General features: G+C 41.0%; 1 protein-coding gene across 1 annotated transcript; it reads right to left on the reverse strand.

The window, feature by feature from the left end:
• Positions 1–7,768: 7,768 nt before the first annotated feature.
• On the reverse strand, positions 7,769–11,980 carry adrb2a (adrenoceptor beta 2, surface a). Its single transcript, XM_088989657.1, has 2 exons — positions 11,821–11,980; positions 7,769–11,576 (listed from the first exon to the last, which is right to left on the reverse strand). The coding sequence occupies exon 2, from the start codon at positions 11,574–11,576 to the stop codon at positions 10,326–10,328; it is 1,251 nt and encodes a 416-aa protein (XP_088845783.1). The 5' UTR covers positions 11,821–11,980; the 3' UTR covers positions 7,769–10,325.
• Between the last annotated feature and the right edge of the window lie 14,681 nt (positions 11,981–26,661).

Genomic DNA, 26,661 nt, shown 5'->3' on the forward strand with positions numbered 1-26,661 from the left:
GTTCCCGACATGCAATCATGAATGCATTGATAACCCAATCTGAAGGAAAACTCATTTTAGTAAACAAATCAGATGCTGAGTCACGACTGCAGTTGATGCTCAAAAAATTATGACACCTTCTATGATTATAGGAATTCAGCCATACTTGCTATAACTGACCTCTCTGCTACAGTCCTGTTGATATAATACACAGCCTCATGTCATATATTTTTTTTCTATTTCACACTACGAACTCCTCTGTTGATTTACGTTCACTTTTGGAACGCCCTGTGCTGCATGACAATAACCATGAGAGCATTATATTGAAGTACACATGCCGTAGACTCGTTGATATGCTTGGTGTTTTGCTTTTTCAAAATGACATACACACGACCCATGCATGGAGGACCATATTAGGAATTCTTGACACAAGCTGAACTCTGCAAATTGGCAGTGTTTTTGGAGACACTGTTAAAAACAGAATGTCGGATGTTACATCAACACCATACAGAATTGTTGCGGCTGCTATTCATTCCTGCGCCTTTGGCGCACGACTTGCGTCCGTACACCATACGTTACATCGGCGTACGTCCGGCAGCTGCGATCCATTTTTGTGGCTGCCACTGGGTGACTTTGGGACATCTGGGATCAGGTCGGTCTTTGTTAGATCGTTGTGTTACTGTCATGGGATTATGTTTGTTACTTTTGTTTATTAGTTTTTTAGGATACTGGTTTTTTTTCAGTGTACCCCCGCCAGTATTTTTGGCAATACATTTTATTCAGTATTCTCAAGTTCTGCTTTCCTGCTTTTCACGCGCCGACGCATGGCTCGACGTAGACGTTGCACTGCCAGGAACAGGGTGGAAATAAGACCGTTACATTGTACCTGCGGGATCCGATGGTTGGTCGGGTCATTCTGTCAGGGTGATGGTGGTTGTGGATCCCCAAAAAAATCAGGCTGGAGGGAGCAGCAGGTTGTATTTGACAAATTGTATTAAAATAAAGTCAGCAGGAACAAAATCTAAAACATCAATGTCATCCATACAGAAAAGTACAAAACATCCAAGAAAACCATGAGTAAATATCTGCCAAGATGAAACAAACCTGACAGGGTGCAGCAAACACATTCAGAGCATACAATGACCCGACAACGAACGAGTCCTTTTAACTGCCACTGATGAAGACGACCGTCACCTGTGCAACTGAGGGCGGGGCCGACGACACTACTGGATGTTTACCAACCAGAACGTGACAGTCTGCCACTGATCAGAACGACCAAGACCTGTGCAGGTGCAGGCGGGGCTGACAGCGCCTCCCGTTGGTCGCCAACCAGATTGTGACAGAATTCATTCGAAATGGATTCACGTGAAGATGTATTTCAGTTATGGGAGTTACATTTGTATCCAAGTACACACACACACAATAAAAGAAAAATAAAATAAGTAAAAGTCTAAATTATGCTGACAAATAACTACTCCACTGAAGTGTAGATGCCCAACATTTTGGATTGGATTGGATTAACAGAAGATATTTGTACTTTATGACTTGACACCTCCAGAAGTATGTGCTGGGGAATACTTATGATAAGCATAAGTGGCGTGTTTATGTAGACGTGAGGATGATTAATTCTTTCATTGGGACAACAGGCGGGCTTCCCTATGTACTTGCGCTTTCTGTGCCTGTATGGTAACAGACCACTGCTCAGCATTACACAAATAAGGACTGGCCTGTGCGGAAGGCTGTGGTGCCGTACAGAGTAAGGAACGTCATCAACATTCCTCTGGGAGACAAAGACAAGAACTCCTTCCCCCAATAAACAATTCACCAAAGCTCAAGACAAGGATGGTGGCTGCTACACTCACTCGCACCATCTTTTCCAGGATTAACTGTATAGTAGTTGAATGATGGCATCGTTGATGGTTCTCAAATCGGTCAGCTCAATAGAGATCCTGACCATAAAAACCCATAGGAACGTGGGACTGGGAGCGGAAGACTTTTGTTCTGGAGGTGAATAACTTTCTATGGAAAACAACAAAGCCAAGGACGATGCCAAACTTGTCACTAAAATGCTTTCATAAAACGTGGGTGCAACATGAGTATCAAAATGCATGATTTATTCTTACAAATGGCCCAATTTCTTGAGAGGCTGAGATTAATGGGTGATGAGCAGGAAATAGATTCCAGCAGCAAATAACAGGGATGGAGACCAGGCATCAGGGACAAAATGACTGATTAATGTTGGTCTCTGAAGAGAGACATTCATTCTGCTGTGCACTCAGTGTTTGAAGAAACTGATGTTAATGCCCAGAATGACAACATAACTCAAAACCAATATGGTGAGAAACAAATAAATAAATACATTCTACCCACATGGCATCTGTCTCCTGAACAAATGACATCTTAATCTGGCAAATAAAGTGAAGCTAATATTGCCTCATGTTAATAAGGAGTGGTTGAACCGGCTACTCGTCTAATTTGACTTATCAAATAGCCGTGCACCAATATGTAGCAAAAGACCAAGTGCTGCCAACTGTTCTTAAATGACCAAGGATCATTTTACCTTTTCAAAAATATCAACAGAGCAACAAGGAATGGCAACAGAACACTTCAGAATCAGAATTTGTTTCCGGTCGAACACGCTGCACTAGTATCATCAGCATCACTTCACTGTGTGTTTAAATTGCTGGTAGTTCTAAATACTTTGCTTTGCTTGAGAGAGGGAGACAGTTTCTCGGGCGATGGTGGAGGATAACTTGTGTTGACGTGCACCCTGAAGCATGCCAATGAGGGAAATACATCCTGTTCTTCTAAAAGTCAGATGCTGCACACGCTTATGCCGTTGTAAACTTTGAGCTATGAATATGCTGCACAACATTTACTTTTTATGACAATACCATGCACTGCCGCGCTAGCCAGAAAGCAGTAAAGGGTGCCCGGATGGTCAGTAATGGAGCGCAGGTCGTGAGAAATGTGAGAATCCCATGCCACCTTATAAGCAAATGAAATGATGAAAATTTGATGGGATTTTTTTTTTGTTTTCTTTTGATATGTGTATTTTCATTTCTTCAATTACAAAAATAACCATACTGTTATTCGCCCTAGCCCCCCATCCTTTCCTGTTTTGCATAAAACTGCTGAAAGTCTAACCAAAATCAGGTGTAGGCACTCAATTGTTTGTCACACTTTCACAAAAATCATCTTACTTCAAGACTGTATTAATATATTCTGTCCTGGATGTCTTCTAAAATCCCAAAACCAATAAACTAGCTCACTTACATGACAACATTGAGCAGGATAGGCCAGTAAAGTTCATCCAAGAAATATCTGTTCCCCTCTGCATCATTGCTGGTATACCAAGCCATCACAACTGCCGCCGCTTGTCCAATGGAGACACAAAAGCCACCATATATGCTTGGAACACTATGATGTCGTGACTATATCCATGCTTTTCCAGGACACAGTTTGAGCAACCCCCATTTTCATTCACTTCATAAAAACTGGAAACTTTACTTTTGAAATCAGTGTCTTAGTTTTACAAGTCAAGACATATTTTTTCAGGGTTATTAAAGGTCCCTAAACAAAATTCTTTCAGTTAAATAAAATCTCTTTTGTCTGTTTCTACTCAATTACAATAAAGTAATTCAGAAATTAATTCATCAATAATAAGTCAAGTGTGACTTGGAGAAAGAGTGCATGCAGCCTTTGGGCTGCCAGTTGCCCCTCCCTTCTGAATTGGCCTGAGAAACACCTGCATATCCGTCTTTGCAAAAAGGCAAATTCTTTTAACGCACCGGACAGCCATGGCCGGTTTGGCTTGTTAGTTTGTTTCTCAGCGGTCAGCAACAGCTCATCGGCCATGGGTCATGCTATGGGTTGTCTACTTGCTGGAATGTGTCAATGAGCTCAAGGGCAGGCTAATTGAATGGAGTCGTGTTAATTGGATTTGATTGGATTGGCCTTTATTAGTCTCACAGTAGAGACATTTACATTTCACAGCAGTAAAGTGATGAAAGGAATGAAAGTAGAAAAACAAAATACATGAGCCGCTGGTTAATTGTCTTTATCAATGAAAATGCACCACACACCGTCATGCACACGCGTGCGCAAACGTGTATCCATACAAACACTTGCAGGTAAAGTCTCCTTTGTTTAAATCTAATGTATTATTCCTAGAGCCTAGATTCCTATTATTCCTAGATGTCCTAGATTCCTATTATTCCTGCTATCATTGGTTCATTGCCTTTTAAAAGAGCCAACTTAACACATCAAATTGATACGTTGGCGTGGAAGATGATAAATCATGATACCAAATGAATTGAAAAGAACAATATGTTGATTGAAAAAAGATCATAATAATAGTGAAACATATATTAATTTAATCATGCTTTATTTCATGTGGTTTAGGTACTGCATAGTTGAGCTGCTCACAGCATTATATTTTTACACTGTGTTCATGAAACTAGTCAGTCATCCAACGACGACAAACATCCCTCATTTTGATGCAGCACATTTCTATACAATGTATACTGCAATCACAATGCTGAACACCTTGCTTGATTAATAGCCCGGTGAAAATGTTGAGCAAATCTGAACATTGTTACCCTGGGGCATGCGGTCAGGGTCGTCAAGGCCTTCCCTGCTGGCCTAAACACCATTAAAAGTATTGAACGGCATTTGCTACTGAGATTGGCTTTTTTTTCTCAGTGACTTTAAATTTCTCTGAAGGACCACCTAATGGCCGTCATGTTGTGACTGGTTTGTTTATATATAAAATAAAACTGAAATGAGATGACTAACTGCATCAATTTACTTTGGCAGCCCGGACCACAAATACGGAACACACGTAATATGTTTACTTATACCGTTGGAAAGGGTGACTTTGGGGATAGGGTTTTAATTTGTAGAAAATGCTGGGAGGCTTAAAGACACACATTTTCCATATACCCTACGAGAATGATGTTCTTCCACACTCAACCTTCACAGTACCAAGTTGTACTTTTAGTTGAATGTTCCAAAATGAGGTTTAAGATTTATGTGCAGGTAAACTGAGAACTCTAAATAGCACATCCCCTGATTGATTAATAGGTGTGTCTCATAATTGTGTTTGTTTTAGATTATTTCAAACCAGTATTTTACTGTAATAATCTACGCGACATCCTAAAGCAGTCAAACGGGCTCAGTCAAACTTCCTGGTTGAGGTTTACTCAGTGTGAACAGCCGTGTTTGCGAAAAGAGGCAGGCAGCCTCTTCTAGAATGTATTAACACATAGGGGCTCTGAAACAAAGCGAGCATGATGATGAGGAGAAAGAAATTTGTTATTATGTACTACACAACATAAATTATAAAGCCTGATATGGCGGACAAACAATGCGACTGCTGTGCTGTAAGGCTTTTTGAAAGTGGCAGAAGTGAGATGGTAACAAATGCAATTACCTATCATTTAGAATACAATATGCCCTACACAGCTTGAAGTTAAATAGAGAAGAAACATTGATTGCCTTGGCAGCCCATTATGTCGGCTTGTTATTTTGCTCAGATAATGGAGACATTTAGGAGAAATGACAAGGAGAAATTTGAAGCAATTGCATCCATGTTTTTGAGGGCCACCCGACTTCCTCGAATACCACCTTTGAGAGCCAAATCATCAAAAATTAAATGAAGGTCATCTTGCTGACTCTAAAAAGCTTCAACGTCCCCCAAAAACTACAACATCGTAAAAAGAGGAAGTTGAATGCTCACATTGCCAACAATAAGCTACAGTACATACTCGGTGACAATTTTTATTTCAGAGGAAAATGCTCTCTCTCTCTCTCTTTATATATATATATATATATATATATATATATATGTATTGTATGTATTGTATGTATTATATACAGTAAAGTCTCGTTATAGCGATATCGGATATATCGATAGTCCCGGTTATATCGATACTATTTCTATGCACGCACGGAGAAAATTACATGCAAACAGGGTCGGATATATCGATAGTCCCGGTTATATCGATATTTTTTCGGACTCCCTTGAATATCGATATATACATACAGTAAAGTCTCGTTATATGTATTTTGTTTTTCTACTTTCATTCCTTTCATCACTTTGCTGCTGTGAAATGTAAATTTCTCCACTGTGAGACTAATAAAGGCAAATCCAATCCAATCCAATATATATATACAGTAAAGTCTCGTTATATCGATATTCAAGGGAGTACGAAAAAATATCGATATAACCGGGACTATCGATATATCCGACCCTGTTTGCATGTAATTTTGTCAGTGCGTGCATAGAAATAGCATCGATATAACCGGGACTATCGATATATCCGATATCGATATAACGAGACTTTACTGTATATATATAATTCTTTGTGCCGGCCAAGAGAACCTGCTCAAATTGGTTGGAATGAATGGGCACTTTGCTCTGCAGATGACGGCTGAAGAAACCTTTTCATCGTTTGCTCTGCTAGGTAAAAACACATTTGAGCATACAGTGCATGTAGTTGACAGTGCTTATGCATATCAGTTTCATTTCTGTTATTCGATTGGCTCGCAGCAAATATTACATCCGCATGGTGTCGAAGCCATGGATGTTTTATAACGTTTCTTTTGGCTGAATCAAACCCATCTGTGGAGTCCTTCCTGCTTTTATAACCTCAGGTCAGGTGGAGCTAGTTTTTCAGAACGGGACCAATAAACTCGACTGAGTTTTTACATGCTACTGCGTGTGCACGCTTGTTGGGGGAAGAAGCCCCTGGGAGTGTCGAGACTGCAGACATGGTGGTGCCTTATTCGCTTAAGTCGCCAAAATGTCAAGGGACATTTCAATCTTTTGAAGAGAAACTTTTCACACGCTCTGACCCTGATTGCTGTAAATCACAAATATAATCGCGAAACTGGATATTATGTAAAAAAAGATTCATCTAATATCTCGTCTTATGACTTGTTCAAAACATTAGAATGCTGAATTTCAGCTTCAGCATGTGACACTCTTAAGACAGACACTTCTGTGAATTTAACCCTTTCATATACCCTGTATCTGATCATGAGACAGTCGTTCATCTCTGCTGTCAGCTTGTGTGCCGTGACTCGTTTCAAGACGGCAGGCATTTGACAGACATTTTCACAGTGGGCAGTTTGTGTACTGTCATAGCACGAGATTCTACCCGGTGACATATGTGGAAGAGTCGGTTTTAGATAATGGGCTTTTTTTGTCTTTACTGTTAACAAACAAAGACTGATATTGACAAAAAATATCATCCATTTGTAATTATTTAACACATGCATGTAACTTCAAGTCAAAGCAAGAATTGGAAAACTTTCATTCCTGGGTATCACTTAGTTCAACATGCCGTGATCAGAAAATAAATTGTGTGTGTACGTCTGTTTTAAGTTTACTCTAAGCATGATGATTTGAAGTTTATATATTGCAGCGCTGTGGGATGATAGTGGTCGGCATGCGTCTGCCTCACATTTCTGTGGCTGTGGTTTCAAAAAACATGGAGTTTGTCAGATGGTTTAAGCTCCAGCTCACCCGCGACCTCATTCAGAAAAAGTGATGAATAATAATAATAAATATAATTAATTATATTATATTATATTATATTATATTATATTATATTATATTATATTATATTATTATTAATTAATTAATTATAAGCGTGTTCTACCGGAAACAAATTCCTTGTGTGTTCTATATACTTGGCAATAAAGATGATTCTGATTCTGATTCTGATTCTGAATTATGTTAATGTATAACAGTAACTCAAAGGTGCACAAAAGAGTAGACCTGTTCATGTTGGGCTATTTAATGATCAGAAAATGAGGACAATACATGCCACACATAAATAATTTAGCTCCAGCTTTTCATAAATATCACAGGACATCAAATGATGCGACAGACATATACCCACAACAAACATGAAGGAGTTGAGAAACGTCGAGTAAACATCGAGCTGCAAGAGCGTCCACGCAGTGGCTGAAGCATATTTAGTATTAATAATTCACACATCAACGAGCCACAACACTCCACCAGACATTCATATATATGCAAAATCACAATACGAGTCGGGTCATGTGAATAGCCTCAGTAATCAGTGACTTTTGGTGTTCTTTGATCTAATCGTAAAATCCTGCAAAATGTTTTCCAGTGCGGCTCACACCTAATGGGTATTAAGCCTAATTGGTATAAAAGTGAACGTCTGCCTTCACATGCCATTGCACTTACACACAGTATTAAGGATTAACCAACTAATATGAGATCTCTTGTTTCACTTTTTTCCCATTTGGAATTGAAACTGTCTCGTGGTTTATTTTCCTTTCATCAAACTGCAGATACCAATGGGCACACGAAAAGTTACAACTTGGAAGTCAAAGTTCAGCTGCAAGGAGAGAGCACTGCCAGGAGGGAGCAGTGTGGATGTGCAACTGAGTGTGGTTGACAGCCGCCATTACTGGTACTGAGCAGATTACTTGGAAAAGAAATAGCAACAGCCAGCAAGCACATCAGCATAAATACAGATACAGTAGACCATTCAAAATACAATTCCTAAAAAAACAATACAAATATTGGATCTCTATTTTTCATACACCTGACAGTGGAATCTACAGATGTGTGTAAATAAATAATAAATGTAGTTTGGAATCATTCATTTTTCTTTCATTTTTTTTAGACACAATACAGTGAAATGACATCTCGGGAGCATTTGTTATGACATTGAACCCTTGAATACTTTGTCATCATGAACAAAGAATAAAAACACCATAGGGGGAATCATAAAATGTGTTTTGTTTTTCACTTGACACACATTTGACAGTCCGCTCTGCTTAGCCACGCGAGATTGAACCGAGCAACACTGTGCATGGAGATACAAAGTTCATGGAGAGACATGGCAAAGCGACACTGACACAAACAGAGGTTACAAACAATAACTGAGTTCCCTCCTTCGACCATCTATTGCGACGTTTAAAAAACTGTCGCCACCATCCAAATAACTTATCACGACCCGATTTAACCCAAGAGATTCCACTCCCGCAAAGCAATTAAGGCTGAGAATGTCAACTGGATCTACTATACAAGTCGTCCACATAAGACTAATTTTAAAAATTGGTCCTTTGGGGAACGGCAGAATTAAAGCGGGGAACTTAGTCCAGCAATGTTGTTTTAAGGGAGGAGATTCCATCTCATAGTTTGACAGCGGCAATACTGGATTTACTTATGTTTATCGGGCTAGGCTCAGCTGGATTGGGGCACTTCCTGGAGACAGACACACCAAGGGAAGAACTCGGTGCCAAGACTCTTCTGGATTATTTCATGGCATTATAGATGAAGTCTGGAAAGTGTCTCTCAAGTGACAAAAGTGCACTGCTTGTCTCTTGTCATTAAAATGATTAGTACAAAACACATCTTGGCCGCTTGTTAAATCTTAGCCATTACCGCCCTCGTTGGGTTATGTGAATGGACACACACACGCACGCACACGCACACACACACACACACACACGGAGAGTGCCACAAACACTCAATGTTGTAAACACGGTACTCTCATTCAAACAAAACATTTAACAAAACACTTGTGCATTCATTGGGTCTTGCATTCAAATGAAACAGTGCACTGAAGGGAATTAATTGCTTGCTCAGCATGTGCCGCTGACAGCATTTCAAACAGTATGCTTTTTCGAAAACGTTAATGCTGAAAATGGAATTGCTGATTGCTCGGCAAATGTGCAGGCTTTTACACAAAGCCAACAGAGAATGGCCACAGGCATTGCTGAAATTGTACCGGTGAGACTGAGATAACTGTTATTTATCAGTGGCACTATCTGCTACACAACCTCCCAAGGAGCAGGCTGTAAAAGAGAGATCAACCTTAGCAGGGGCCTCACAAACCAGCTGAAAGGTGTTTGATCCAATACCTGTTGTTCATCTATTGCATTGTAACCAAGCACGGGAACCTCAGTGAAGACAAAACGAAGCTGTAATGCTTTTGGAATGTTTCACAAATATGCACCACAGATGTTGGGTGGAATTTGAAATTTAGCCGGATGAACCGACAATGCGTGCCTCCATTTTTTTTCAACCAAGGATAGATCAAACAGCCTCAGTGCTATCACGTTGTGGCAATACGAATGTTCAAGCGCACTTTCAAGACGACGATATGGTGAGGTAGACGACATTTCAAAAGAATGAATCAGCACAATCAGTCAACAGCATTTTGGGAACCCAATAAATATAGTTTCGTCAAAGCAGAATCCTGCGCCTCTATCGTGCTTCTTGACTGGCCTTACCTGCCAAAGTCATGACAGCAGCGTAAACATGAAAGGTGGCTTTGGGCTAAAAGTCTCTTAGTTTAAAGTCCAGCCTTTACTATCGAGGGGTCTTTGCTGCAGTTCCCGTTGGAGTCCACCTCTCTGTCCACGACACTGTCAACACATGCTCCTTGTTCCAAGCAGCCCTCGAAGGCCTCAATCTCTTCTGAGTTGCCTTTACTCCGCCCCTGCGGTTCACTCTGCCAACTGTGTCTATCGTAGATGTATCCATTCATAGGTCCCGCTTTGGAGTCGGGGTTCCCTTTGAGGCAGAGGATTTCCTTAAAAGCATATCGAAACTCCGGGCTCCGACAGTAAATGAGCGGATTAAAAGCTGAGTTTGCGTAACCTATCCAGTTGAGGATCCTAAAAGTCAGGTCGATGTCCCCCACCTTCCATATGGCCACCACCACGTTGAGCAGAAAGAAGGGCAACCAGCACAGAGTAAAGATCCCCATGATGATGCCCAGCGTCTTCAGGGCTTTGTGTTCCCGCAGACAAAATTTCACCCTCTTCTGGCCCCGCCCGACATGGACGTCCATGGGTTTGAGGCTGTCGATGTTGTGAAACCGCCCCATGCTTTGATCGATCTTTTTGAGCTGGCGCTTGGCCTCCTGGAAAACTCGGCTGTAGACAAACACCATGATGACCAAAGGGATGTAGAAAGAGATGATGGAGGACGTGATGGCATAAGCCATGTTGGTATTGAATTCACAACAGTTGCTATCATCTGTGCACTCTTTTGCTTGTTTATCGTCAGATATCCACCATTCCATGTGGATGGGTAGGAACGATATCAGGGCGGCAATGACCCACACCAGCACCACCACAATGCCAGCCCTACGTTTTGTCAGCATGGTCTGGTAACGGAAGGGTGAGGTGATGGCCAAGTAACGGTCGATGGCAATGACGCACAAAGTCTCGATGCTTGCAGTCACGCAGAGAACATCGGTCGCCGTCCAAAACTCACACCAGAAATCACCAAAGTGCCACGTGTTGAAGATGATATAACAGGCACCGAAGGGGACCACGATGAGACCCATGACCAGGTCGGCGCAAGCCAGGGATGTGATGAAGCAGTTGGTTACGTTTTGCAGACGTTGGAAGCGAGCAATCGCTGTAATCACTAGGATGTTGCCGAAAACAATACAGAGGATGAGCGACGACATGATCATGCCCAGCACAATCATTGTGGCTTCACTGAAGCCCTCCTCACTTTTGGGCACATCTAATGTCGAGTTGATCATCTCTGGGCTCACATTGAGGTAAAGCGAGGGGCTTGGACTTCCCATCTGCAGAGAAGTGACACAATTCCATAAAAAAAAAACATTACCATTTAACAGTGGCTTGTTAAGACCTAGTTTTTGTGCGCAGAGAGAAAAGCAACTAAGAGAAAAGAAGCACAGAAATGCACATCCACATGTTGAATTACCCACCAAATGTTGGAGGAAAAAAACATTCAGTCCTGCATAGGTTCAGCAATGCGAGTTTTCAAAGCAGATTTTTACAAGTTCACCGTAAAGTAAAAGTACGAACCTCAACAGGTGGTTTCCTTCCTTAACTTCCTCCTGGAAGATAAGTCACCATTTGCTGACTTTTTTTGTTGAAAAACGTCAGCGCCACGTCTTTCTTTGCCAAGTACTTTCTTTTGCACTGCTGGTGTTCTCACTGTAGCCGCCCCTCAGTTCAGCAGCACTGCTTCTCATGTGTCTCTCAGGCTATTTGTCAGCGCCCTTATAACATGCACTGATGACATCACAGCTTAGGCCTAGCCAATCAGGAAGCAAACATAGCAGAGGGAGCCGAGAGCTTCGGAGAGTTTGAACACATTGTCCCTGTAGCTGTGACTGCTTCAGACAAAAGCTGCGACCACACAACTACTTTAAGTTCCGAAGACAAATGACAACACAAGACTGCATTTTCTTGCATCATTCTATCTACAATACACAAAATGTGTTCAGTCATGAATTTCGAGGGGTTTGGCTCTTGGTTGGCGGGGGAGGGTGTAGATTGCAGACACATGCAGTCAAACTTGTAAGGTCAACCTCATTTAAGTATTATCACTGCCAATTTTCCATGCAAAACACATTCTCATTCATGATGTTTACGAGCTGCCTTGTGCGCATGCAGATAAGAGATGCAAAATAAAATACAGACAGCTGTTTGTTCAATTTGAACACCACCCCTCAATACATCATTTACGACCACGCCCCTTGCTCTTTCGTGCACTCAAAGGAAGGTGTGTGTTTATGAAAAACCTATGTGATTTCCATCTGTCCTCACGTCTACGTTCAATGTTTAATATACACTCATCGTCAGGATAGTCGATTGAATATATGCGTGTGTCATATTTAGATCGCGGAACACATAATACTGCAGATAAAAATAATAAGGCAAGACATACAGCACTTTTCCACACCCAAGGGGGTGCACACAAGCACGTAGATTCACATTGCTGCCCTTTCGCTCTGAGGCCTCTTTGTGTTTAATCAAAGCCAAACGTGCAAGATACTGAATCTAACTTTAAACATGTTTCCAAACAAGGTATCTCATGAACAAAAAAGGCCGAGCTCTGCTTCAAACATCAAGAAATAAATACCAGTCCAAAGGTTTGTCTCGCTCTCACTTTGAGAAGAGGACACTCATCGGGACACGCCCATTACTCAATTTTTTATCTCAATTTATTTAGTAGTTTATTGAATAAGTAAGAAATTATTGTGCCTCAAACACTGTCTAAAAAGCTGGAAGTGCACATATCAGTGCCTTAGCAGACATATCACAGAGTATAAACAGAGACCACTCTAGTTTAACACAACTGCAACTAAACACAACTAAAGACATTTATTATTATTATTATTATTATTATTATTATTATTATTATTAAATATCATGTAAGACGTTTATTATTATTAAATATGTCTGTGTAAGCTCTCAGTCGTACAGGAGTGGTCCATCGATGAGAAGGTTTCTTCAGCCGTCATCTGTACAAAAGTGAAGGTTTCGGACGTTTCGCCTCCTATCCAAGAGGCTTCGTCAGCGAACTAAAGTCTGACTGGTCGTATCGGCCCCATTTATATCTCCCTATTGTATGAACGATCGTTCATACAATAGCCTGCTTAGGCAAAACAGGTTAGGCAACTTTCGTAATGCTGATGAGGGTCGTTATGCTGATGAGGTGATACCGGTGGGAGTGGGGGTAATAGGCCAGTCGTTAGTCAGGAATGTAGGAACAATCAGTGGGGCCACAGGGAGGGGTCCTCTGCCCCCCCAACCTGAGAGTAGGGACCTATCATAGCTGTGTCCGGCGCCACCATGTCTGGACATTAGGGATATATAAATGGGGCTGACGAAGCCTCTTGGATAGGAGGCGAAACGTCCGAAACCTTCACTATTATTAAATATGTAAAAATATGTATGAACAATAAAAATGACCTTTTGAAAAAGTGATATGAACCAAAATAAAACAATTTTGTAACTACACCAAATATTAACATGCAAAAGGAAATGTCAGATTATAAGAATGTAAACACAATCAAATCTCTAAAATAAAACCAACTTTCAAATGGAAAAAGGCAAAAAAGTAACATAAAATTACATAGAACAGAACCAATCTTTTTTTTTTGTTCTTTTGACTTCAAGACGGCGCCGCGAGAGTGGCTGCCTTTCCAGCAGCTCATGTATTTTGTTTTTCTACTTTCATTCCTTTCATCACTTTGCTGCTGTGAAATGTAAATTTCTCCACTGTGAGACTAATAAAGGCATATCCAATCCAATCCTCGACTTCGCCTATCAATCAAATTACAAAAAAAGTCTAAAGAGAAGACAACAGCCTGCAGGGTTTAAATATTTGCAGTATGCTCCCATTTAATTTTAATTTGTGTGCATACAGTTCAATAAAGTACTGCTTTTAAAGTGTGGATTTTAGGATTATGAAATCAGCAAACTCTCCACCTCAATTTCTTGTGTTTGGTGACCAGAAAACATTCGCCATGCTGCCAAGTATTCAAATGTCAACTTCAAGGGGCTGGCCAAAGCTGTGCTTATAGCAAATGGACGCAGCACATACTGCTCAATATGCTCGCCTGAGCTTCAGTGCACACCGCAAAATTTTTATTCTGCAACACTTTCATACATTTGGTCATTGGGAGGAGCACAGGCAATCTCATTATATACTCTCTGTACTAACAATAAAATTAATGCACAAAGAAGCCTCTGATATTCTTGGCTGTGAATAACATCTCGTCCTGCAGCAGGAATCAATGATGCTTCATGGAGTTCCATGTGCTGGTGCCACAGGCGCTGTCTTTTACCCGTCTGCCTCACAATGAGCTCTTAGAGAGTTTCATCTGACCCGTGACGCAAAAGGAGATCCAATCAAGTCCACCTTGTTCTCTCCGTTCATGTGGGAAGTCACGTAGATTTGCACCGCATCCTTTATTTCATCCAGCCATCAGTTACATCCATCGAAAGGGAAAAATATGACACTGATTTACACACTTCACATCTAAATGGAATGATTCCATTCAAGCAAAATATGTTTTAAAATATGAATTAATCACAACTTCTGGCAGCAATTTACTTACTTCATCATACAAAGTTTGGAATTTGCTGCCGGCGTATAGTGTGTTCTCAAACGTCAATGTTTTTCTTTGGGTATATTCAAAAGCGGATGAAAGCATTTCCCGCCTGAGGTGCTCTCTCGCTTTCTTTACAAAAACTAGTAAAAGCGGATCCTGCTTGTTGGATATCCTGGAGGTTTTGCAAATGCATCTGCATGTTTGATTACTCATGACAAGCTTCCTCTGTCCGAGATATTTACATTCCTGCATCCTGTCATTTGCCAGGCAAATCGCATCACTATTGCCAAAAAGATGACATTTGAACATCATTGACGCTCAAGTGATTCAAATGTTTTCGTGCCCCTTTGTGGTTTGATGACCCAACTTCTGCCTTGCACCTCCCCATGTGAGAATTTTCCTGAAGAACAATACCTGGAGCTGTTATTTCTTCAGGGAAATGAGAGGAAATGCAAGGGCCTCAAAGCGCTCTCCACCTTTCGTTCTCATGTGGACACTTTTTACTGCTTTTGCGCTTGTGTGACGACAAGATCCAAGCAGCACCAATGAAAACAACGTGAGCTGAAATCAGCAAGGGATTTCCAGCCGGTTAAAGCAAATAAAAGGAACTAAATTCAACATACATTTGTCATGAGTCCAATTCATGAGAAATAGTTGTCATTATTTTGTCTCCAGTAGTTTGTTTAAAAGAAGAGCTATGTATTTTGTTTTTCTACTTTCATTCCTTTCATCACATTTCATTCAGTTTACAATACCATGAGTGCACGGTTGCTTTGTTGAAAATGTGTCAATTCATTTTTTTATTAACATCAAATATAGGTCGTTAACTGGAAATTTATATTCTTGGATTGTTTAAAATACAGTCGTAAATTGCAAAATTAGCTGGAAATAAAATGTTTGACGACATTATCAATACATGGAGACCATATGAATTGGGAGTGAAATACAAACCACATGGTTTCACGCTTGAATTTATGTTCAAATACAGCCGGAATCACTGCTGCCACACGGCGCTAATCCTGTCAGTTTAATGGGTGCTCTCTGGCTGTAACTGAGTAAAGAGTTTGGCATGTGCTGTCAATGAGACTTTTTTTCTCAGGAGGATCCAGTGGAACATATTCAAAGAGATAAACAAAACAAAAAAAAACACGAAATAATTTCAGACATGTTTTGAATCATATGAGTCTTGTAATTATATTTTTATGGAATATAATGTGCTATTTTTTATTGTATATTGTATAGATATCGTTTCAAAGTGTCCCAGGCGGGTTTGAACATATCTTAAACTGTTGTTGGTGTTTATTTATATATGTATTCTTTACTGTAGATTATTTTGACTATTCCTTATTGGTGTGTGTGAGACGCCAATGGATGAAATAGCAGCTGTTAAAGAACTATGCATGTTTATATTCAAACTTCTCCTGTCAGCAGGTTGACCTACATCATGCCAAAGTGAACACTGAATTACAATATTAGCATTCTCATGACCCCACACTGTTCAGTAATACTACTACTAAGAGTGGCAATGGCAAAGGCAGTGTGCTCCCAGATTTTGTATTTCTGTTGGAGAGGGGGCAAGAGGTTGGCGTCAACTGAAAGGAGGTTGTGGGTGGGGTAGCGTGGGCGAGTTCAGTCAGGTAGGGCCGGGGCCAGATGATGGGGGGCTCTGGAGGTTGTGCGGAAGAAATTGAAGTTGATTCTTTGGCATCAACAGTCAGTGAAGTTTATGGAGGATAGGAATGATGTGGTCACGGTATTGCTTCGCAGGTTGGCAGCAGAGTGTTGAATGTGCTGCCATTTATTGATAGGAAAGTGCAGAAACGGCAGTTGTGGTCGTCCAGGTGGGAGGTGATGAAGTTGCGGACGAGGATTTCAACAGCTGATGACGGTGAGAGGGTTCGATGGAGACAGGTAATGTTCCAGAGGTGTTACAAAACAGATTTGTGGATATGTTTTATGTAATTTTCAAAGAAAAGCGTTTGTTGCAACACTATGGTATGATTAGAGATGTTATTACGGAGGTGATACGAGGTGGGGGTGTGAAGAATTCAGTCCCTTTCCTCTCTGTTGTTGACAACTTCACATCACATATTGACCAACCTTGATGACAGCATGAGCTTCTTGGTCTTTAATGAATGTGAAGAGTTTGATTTACACTTCTGAAATAACAAATTTGCTTCAATTACCCCTGGGAGTTCTACCAATATCTTATTTTATCTTAAATAAAAGCACCCATTGAAATTATTAGTAATGAGAAAATATCAGTCATAGAAATGATTTCTGACAATAGGGCCATCCCTGTTTCCTATTTTTGAATTTAGAGACAGTCATGTACATGCGCGAGAGCAGAGGAACATATACCGTCCTCTTTGCTTCGGCCGACGAATGATTGGTCTTGTGGGATTTGCTGTGGCTTTTATCGATCTGAACTCACATGTTTGACTTATGGGCTTGAGAATGTTGAAAGGTGAATGCTGTAATTCACCCACTCAAGCGATGAGTTCATGTGTGTTCTTTATGCTGGGATCTCGAGGCAGAATTCATTCCGAATTAACCGGAGATTTCAACGAAAAACAAATACTGTACACTTGCGGTTTCATGGCCAGACAAATATTTCATTCAATATAAACACATACCGATTTATGACCGGCACGAGTTACGACCACCCGTACTTACGACCGCAGCGTACGACAATTTTCTCCAGCATGACAGCATGACAGCATGACAGCATGACAGCATGACAGCATCTCACTCGCACAGCAATCGGGGGGCGTCGGTGGGTGTTGGCGCTCGAGCGGGTGTGATCGCCACGACGCAAATGCTGCGTCGGGCTCACGGTCGGTGGCGCCGACTCTTTGAGACAGTTCGTTCTGCTGCGCAGCAAGATGGCGGGTTGGATGGTTGGGCGAGTCGGTGTTGCATACGGCCCCTGGGTCGGGCCGCACGTCGGCGCGAGGTACGGCCGGGGAGAGGGAAACCGGTAGAACTTTTTTGCTTCGGCGTTCACCTCAGTCCGAGCGTGTGTGTTGGGTGACCTCTTCTGGCTTCTCCAGAAGGCCAACAACTATCTATCATCTATGCTGTATGTCATGCATATGAGCATATTTAACAATAAAGCTGACTTTGACTTTGACAACCACTACTCCAGGATGATGATCAGGTTTGAGTGTCCCCCTCCACTTGCCACAAAAACCACATAGCTTGTTATGGTTCTCTATTTCCCCAAAAATCTGCATGGCTGGACCAAGTGGGAATGTCGCTACCGACCCCCTTGCCTCAACTCAACTCCCCACCCCCGTCCAGCGTTGAGTTATGAGTAAACAAGGTTGGCTTGACATTCCCAGTTAAGGAAACAACTTCCCGTCTGTTGTTAGACAACCTTTGTACCCCAGACACATTGATTGAAATAAAATGCAGCGCTTTTCTCTGTGCAATGGCCACCAAGGGGCCGCTTTTGTGTGTCACCATCACATTGTCAAGTGTCCTGTTAAAAATAATAATGGTCCTAAAATTGTTGTGATGCGTCAAAGCTATGAGCTGGAAACTAAACACTGAAGAGGATTGTGGTATTTTCCTGTGAGAGAGTGTGAGAAGCCTCAGCAGACACTCAAGATAAGATCTTTATGAGTCAGTCAATAATACTTCTGGAGGGGCTGTATCCTGAGGTTGTTCTGCATATCAAGCGATAATCACTTGTGCGACCATGATGGAAACACACATGGAAATATATGACAAATGTGATGATGAAGAAAGCCCAAATTATAAATTATGTCTTTTCAAGTAAGAAATATATTCAGAAATTACAAGGTGTTTGGGGCCCAACCAAGCACACCACACTAAGGCTCCAATGGAATTGAGTGATATACCTTCAAAAGTAAAGGCAGCAAGAAACCATAAACAAAGAAGCACCCTGACGTCAAAACGAAATGTGTATGAGTATTTGTATTTTTTGACATAGCATGTACTGTGCACAAAGCGGAGGCGGGCACGTGTGCCTGCATGCAGGAAAGTATTGTTCTGAGAATGCTAAAAATAAAGCAATGAGTTCACCTTTTAATTAAGCAAATAGGACACTTCATTATGTAGTGAGGGTGCTCTCAAATGACAAATGTTCGGCAGTAAAGTCAAATATCCACACGACTGATAATAAACATTACATGAATATTAATTACAATAACTGTTCAATGTTAAATTGGCATTATATTACCACTCCATGAATTTACGTGATTGTCGCCTGTAAAATAATGTAGTAGTACACTCGATTTGACTTATGGCAAGTGAGTGTGCAATCTGTACCCATTCAGTGACGGTGTGGATGTGGGTGTGCACAGCGACTGACTGGCGACCGTTTCAAGGTGGAGTCCGCTTTTCGGTCAAAGTGAGTTGCGATAGGTGCCAGCCAATCCCCACCCAACCCACGTGACTCTGTTAAGGATAAGCAGTGATGAAAGAGGACCGAAGGATGAATGGATGTTTTACGGCATGCTAAACTAATAGACCCAAATGTCATTAAACCACCACACATTCTATAGCTATGCCTCACATTGTGGGATGATTTACAAAATACAGTAAAGTCACGTTATATCGATATCGGATATATCGATAGTCCCGGTTATATCGATACTATTTCTATGCACGCACGGAGAAAATTACATGCAAATAGGGTCGGATATATCGATAGTCCCGGTTATATCGATATTTTTTCGGACTCCCTTGAATATCGATATAACGAGACTTTACTGTATATGTTAAAGACGATTCCCACACAATTGACACATTTTTGCATGTGGGTAGAGCAATAAAATAAACATGTGTGAGGCTGTTTGCATGTGGAGGAAATAAAAACTAACCAAAAAATTTATATTCTACCACAATTGTGATGGACCATCCGCAGGGCTATACAATAATAACAACAACATAAGATGTGTCTTAATGTCGTTAAAAATATTATATGGGTCATCACTAGGATTTTTTTTCCTTCCCTCTGACTATATCATTCTTTTCCCTTTCTAAAACTGCATACGCTGTATCGTCTTTTGAGTTATTAAAGTGTCTCTGTTGACTAGCTCCTTATATCAACGAAGTATGAAATTGGCCACACACTGCTAGAAATCCCATTATTCCTTTGAAATGAGACGTAATGCCTTGTAAGATGCATTGTACATATAATCATCATGAGCAGTGGATAATTCGGAGAATCACAAAAGCAACAGCCCGCGCGATGGCTTCCAATGAGCATTTATCATCAGCATTGCTACTATGACGGTGATGTGTTCTTTTTTTCTGCCTTTCAGTTACATATATCAAATAAGCTTTTTATATATTTTTAAACTTTGCATGATATACAGTTCTTTTTATGAAACCTTTTGTGGAGTTGTACATTTCAGTCTCCTGAGATTTATTTGTGGATAGAATACTGTGGTGTATTAACCTCAACAGTTATATACAGGTTGTTTGGACGCATAGACTTGCCCTACCTTGCATTTGTCATCTACTGCGCATGTGCGTAAATGTTCTCACTCTTCCCATGTCGGCTGATGCAACAAGTCACGGTCAATACAGATTACCAATGATAATGCGTGTGTCTGCTTCGACACACAAAACTCCACAAATACTTTGTTTTAACTTTTGATCCCCCCTACCCCTTTCAATTTTACTACTGTAGATTGCAAAATTCCCCATCTTGGGACTATGAAAGGCTTTCTGATTCATGATATCAATATGGAATTAGAATACCGAACACATAAAATGAGCGTGCCTTAATGCAACTGTATGGCCAAGATGAATTCAATGCATTTTTTGTGCAAAGCAAACAAAAATAATAAGTGATCGGCCTTGCCATGTCACATTATTTCAATTGCAGAAATTGAGAAAACCTATGCTTTCATAGTTTTTTTCAGTTTCCCAACATCAACCAAAACATAGTGATAGCATGTTGTTTTCAAATGCTAATAAACAGTTTTCCGAGACATGGACCAGACAAGATATGACATGATCTCTTGTATTTTATTCTTGTACATGTTTGACCTACTTTTTCACGCAACTCATACCCATATGTCCCCTTAGGTAACTTAATTGAATTGTTGTCTAATATTTGCACTGTTGCCAAGTGCGCTTATTATTTTTTGGAGGGTATTTGCATCTGAGTAATTTAAAAATACAGTCTGATTGTTCAGAAAAAAAGTGGGAGAAACTCTTCTACTCAAAATACAGAGGACTGTTTCCTGTAGCTGCACTGACAGACCACAAAATGCTGACACCGCTTTTATAGACAAATGTTGACCTCCGCAGTTAACGGTCACACGGTCATACACAATGATATAAATTGTCATAAAAATTATCCTCATATATTTCACCGGCACCTGTGTATGGAAAATATCATTGCACTTGTGTAGGGTAGCAAAAAAGGTTAATATGTCTTTGGAATTGATTACCACGAATGTGCATGAACTGAAAGTATTTCATTGCTGCAAATTGTTTTACTGACACAATAATGACAACAATACTTTTCACCTTTTGTAGAGGATTGTAATCCCCATTAAGATCTAACTCATTAGCTTCACTGCCTGGTTTTATCTTACTGGACACTTGTATAGAGTTATTGTACTCAAATGTACAGTATTTGCAACATTTAATTAACATATACTTTTTCACTGTTCCAGAAATTGCCATCTATATTCATATAATAGAACACAGTTCACGCCCACTGTCCATTTTATTTTTCTCAGTTCTAGCCAAAATGTGACTGTATGCCAAACTCACAGAGAAGTTGTGGCATTATTTGCTCTTTCACTTCTCTTTGCATGTATGGAGAGTGCTTGTTTTACTTCCTGCCCTTATTTGTTTCCTGCTCTGTGATTAACCTGACTGACTGTTGACTTCATTCTTGACAAAAAAAAATACTCTTGTGTCACAGTACACTGATGGCTTGCAGGTTAAGATGCTGTCATGAGGATGATCGTCTCGACATGGTATCACAGTGATCTCTGTATAATATAGTATTGGTGACAGAATATGACAAGGTATGATTGCGAGCTGCCTCTCCTGAAGAATAAGTAGCAGGCATAGTATTTTTCCCCATTGTACTCAACGTGTTCAGGCATCTACAATAATACGAGTGGTTATAAGTCAAGCATAGAAATGTGTTTATCACAGCAAACATTTGCAGTGAAGGCAAAAATGCCATGCATTAAAAGTAGTACAATGCATCACCAAACCTATAAGACCACTCTGTCGAGTGGCAGCAGCAATCCATTAGAAATATGCATCTCTTGTGATTTGTCTTTTCAATGGGCCGCTGCAGCCAATGATTCACACCTCTGTCTGCCATTCTGATCAAACAAAGCAAGAGCTCCTACTTAAAATTGGTGATGTTTCTTTCACGGCACACCCAGCAAAGACGTGCTCTTGAAGTCTGCGGTCTTTAAAACGGTGAAGGTTTCATACATCAGTGCAGATTGGAATCACGGCAACAATTTCCCATTTTACTTGACGGGAATTTCCTGCGGATGATTAAGGGACTATGATAGAATGTTAATGTCAGGACAGGATGCTGTGCTGAATGACAGAGTAGACGTGTGGGGGGGCTTTGGAACACCATTGAAAAGACTGCCACTGTGACACTTTGTGTTGCTTTGTGGCCGTTACAATTTCCACTTGTGACTGTTATGCCTCTTCAGTGTGTTATTTTTCTCTTGTGTGGGATATTCTACAAGTTATTTAGATGGTCCATGATGACCAAGATCTGGAAGAACACTGTTCCACAAGTGACACAAGTAAGCAATAAACACAACTCTGTTTAGTAAAAGATGGCCACCACACGTCAACAATAATGAGTGAGGAACAGAACGTACACGAAGAGCACATTTGAAGGTTTTTACAACCCTGAGACCTTTTGTACACACTGGGACCACATTAAACTTGGAACGTGTGACTCAACCTTTGCAATGCAATTTTCCTTTGAACAGTTTTGCTTGAAATCAGTGCACATTTAACATTTCTTTCATGACCATTTATGGCCAGGCGCGAGACTGCATCTTGCCTATTGTCTCAATACCCTTGAGAAATCTCATTTGACTTTGGTTAACAGGCAGGGCACAACCCTCTGTTTCAAAACAACTGATGAGCATAGTCCATATAAGACGAGGCAATAGCTCCAGTGAGAGACAAACAGCTTGATTAATCACATTGTCTGCAAAAACTGAAGCAACAAAAAATGGACCACCCTAACAACTTGGCTGCACACCTCGAAATTCTGTCGAGAAAAGGTTTTCAACAGAATTGGATACAAAATGGTAGCATTGGCTGAGTCCAGCTTTCACTGGAAACAAATCCAATTGACTGCTCAACACGGGTTGTACTACGAGGAATCCTGTAACCCAGTCCTGAAGCACCCCACTCCAAGACTCCAGACTGGTACCCAAATTCCCATGTCGCCATGAGGACCCTGCTGAGGGTGTGGCACATTTCAAGCATCCTTGGCCCAAAAAAGAGAACAGTGATTTAGCAAAGGGTGACTGTATTTAAGGGGTGCTCTCTTGGGCAGGAAATTGATAGCATTTTTTTTTTGTCCAAAATGCCTGAGAGGGAGTGACATCCTCCCAACCTCTCTTACCATGCGCCACGTCATCATTGTGGCATTATAATACCGTCAGTCCAGTCCAGCCGTCATCGATGGACCACTCCATAATCAGGACAATAGGGTCTGACACCACCAACTCTGGACAGTAGGGACATATATATATATATATATATATATATATATATATATATATATATATATATATATATATATATATATATATATATATATATATACCCTATATATATATATATATATATATATAGGGCCAGAGCTACCAGCAAATTTTAGTCCGCTGATGAAGCCTCTTGGATAAGAAGCGAAATGTCCGACACCTTCAAAAAAGTACAGATGACGGATGAAGAAACCTTTTCATCAAGCAGGATGTACCACATTGGATACATTCAAATGATTAATTTGTTATTCTCAAACAATTGTTGGGCTAAAAAAATCACACAGCCTAATGAAGGATGAGTTAATTCTCATGAATACCCGTTCTATTGAGATAAACTACGACATCATGATCTTTAATTTTGTTTGTACGATTTCAATTGATTATTTGGTCATATTAAACTGGAGAAGGAAAACAAATGGCAGCCATATTAACAGTTTGTGCAGAGGTGCTGCTTCCTCCCTTTCAGTTGATGAACGCAAGACTGAGATCTTTTAGTCTGATAGGTCAATATGGGTCATTTCCAGTGTAAAACTGTTTTGTTTGTGCAGAGCGGTGACGGTCTAAAAAGCAGACATGGAAAATATAGATGCCTATTACAAAGTGCACAAACAGAGAGTTGACAGGCAAAATGGGAAACAACAAACACTTCCATTATGCTCGACCCAGAAAGCATGAAGACACATAAATAGTCAAAGTCAAAGTCAAAGTCAGCTTTATTGTCAAATATGCTAATATGCATGACATACAGCACAGATGAAATTAATGTCCTCTGGGACCCAGCGTGCAAGACATGCAAGGCACTTATAATGTGGCTAAAAAAGACATACAATTGACAACAGACAATACATGTAATTTCTGTATGTAAAGTGAGGTAGTGTCGTATGGAAAGTGAGGTAGTGACGTATGTAAAGTGAGGTAGTGACATATGTAAAGTGAGGAAGTGACGTACATAAAGTGACGTAATGTCGTAATTGCAAAACAAACAACTAGAAAGGGTTGAAGTGAGGTCTTGTCTAATGAGAAATAACAAAAAAAATAGAGTTCAGGATGATCGTACAGCATGTAGCGTGTACTCAGAGTTCGGTGAGTGTGGCAGTGGGAAGGGGCAGGCTGGGCAGGGCTGGGAGGGAGTTGAGTCTCCGGACTGCCTGGTGGCAGAAACTGTCCTTGAGCCTACTGGTCTTGGCTCGGAGACTCTGCAGTCTCCGACCCGATGGCAGCAGGCTGAAGAGGCTGTGGGAGGGCTGGGTGGGATCGCCAGCGATCCGGATGGCTCTGCGGGTGAGGCGGGTGTTGTAGATGTCCTGAAGGGGGGGGGAGAGAGACACCGATGATCTTCTCAGCTGTCCTCACGATGCGCTGCAGAGTCTTACGGCAGGACACGGTGCAGGCGCCGTACCACACAGTGATACAGCTGGTCAGGATGCTCTCTATGGTACCGCGGTAGAAGGAGGTCGTGATGGGGGTCGGGGCTCCAACTCTTTTGAGCTTGCGGAGGAAGTACAGGCGCTGGTGGGCTCTCTTGGCCATTGATGCCGTGTTGTGGCTCCAGGACAGGTCATCGGATATGTGCACTCCCAGGAACTTGGTGCTGCTCACTCTCTCCACTGCAGCACCGTCGATGGTTAGTGGAGCATGCTGGGGGCGCACTCTCCTGAAGTCCACAACAATCTCCTTCGTCTTCTCCACATTCAGACGGAGACAGATAAATAGTTAATCCAATTAACAATGTGTGCACCTGTGTCAAAGCATTTCGATATCTGTCCAGGTGCTGTATAATTGTGACCGCATTGGTGATTTTATTTGTGGACCTCCCTTGTTTCCTTATTCTTAACTCCATGTAATGCTGTCGTCTCATAGAAAACGTGTACAAAATCTTTGTGATTGTTGCGACGAATATGTAGCACTATAAATGTTCAGAGGTGGCAAGAGTAATCACACTCTTTACTTAAGCAAAATAGGCTATTTTAAAAGTACCAATTCAAGTTTCCTCACTTGACATGTGCTCACACAGAGAATGATCAAATGAGCTAGTATGGCTCAACGTTTATGCCATCCCTAAAATGGGTTCCCATAGCTTTGCTCATGTTAAGAAGTCTTTAACAAAAAAACGTGACATTAGGTAATGATTATAACCAATGGAAAAACTATATTTCACTTCAATGTGTCTTTTTTTGAACACCGAACAGGAATTTTTGAACATCGGACTCTCTGAGTCTTCGTCTGAAACAAACAGTCAAGACAGCTTATTTTCCAACTATCATTCTTAGAGCCAACAACATCAATCAGATCTTTGAAATGAGGTGATAGATGGGGAATATCTTGTTTCTCAGAATCTTTTCCCATCATCATGTATAATGGTTCCCTGAAGGTGGGAGTAAGATTTATTTTCAGTACTGGAATTTCATCTTTTGTTATTTGCTTGCGACAGCTCGATTCATAATCACCATTCTTCGTTGTCTTTGGTGCATATAAATAAGTCCTCAACTCTTGCCTGCACTGCTTCTCGGATGCACCACAGTGACCTGGGCTCTTGCTGCTGCTGCTGCTGCTGGAGGTTGAAGATGTGTTTGCAGAAGGAAGCTGGTTTTATCCTGGTTTGAACTACACTTGTATACCCAATGCTCCCTGAGAAATGTTTGCTGCCGCACGTTGGTTCACAATGATCAGTGCAGCCCTTGGAATGCTTGCTTTGGAGACTGCTCCCAGTTGACCATGGTTTCCTCACTGCCGTATGACTTTTGGAACCAGCGGTCATGTATTTCATTGTCTTGTGGAAAGCTGAAGAAACCTTTGCCACTCCCTTCACCATTAGTGTTACCAACTGCCACGCAATGAATGATAAGTGCTAATCGTGTGGTGAGCAACTGAACACGAAGAGCACACAACTGCAAGCCACAGGACCACTAATTTGTTTGGCTCCTGTGACATCACAACTCTGGAAATACCCAAAGATGAGACCGCTTCAGATTCAAATTGCAGAGGACATATTCTGATTTGTATTGTGTGATGAAATTGTTCTTTTTTTTCATGACAGTCATGCA

The sequence above is a fragment of the Hippocampus bargibanti genome, linkage group LG02 (genome assembly GCF_051943395.1).
Source record: "Hippocampus bargibanti isolate YZ-2025 linkage group LG02, ASM5194339v1, whole genome shotgun sequence".
NCBI classification, from domain to species: Eukaryota; Metazoa; Chordata; class Actinopteri; order Syngnathiformes; family Syngnathidae; genus Hippocampus; species Hippocampus bargibanti.

Bases quoted from the DNA above. Each gene is read 5' to 3' on its own strand.
- adrb2a (XM_088989657.1), bottom strand. From the start codon at position 11,576: ATGGGAAGTCCAAGCCCCTCGCTTTACCTCAATGTGAGCCCAGAGATG.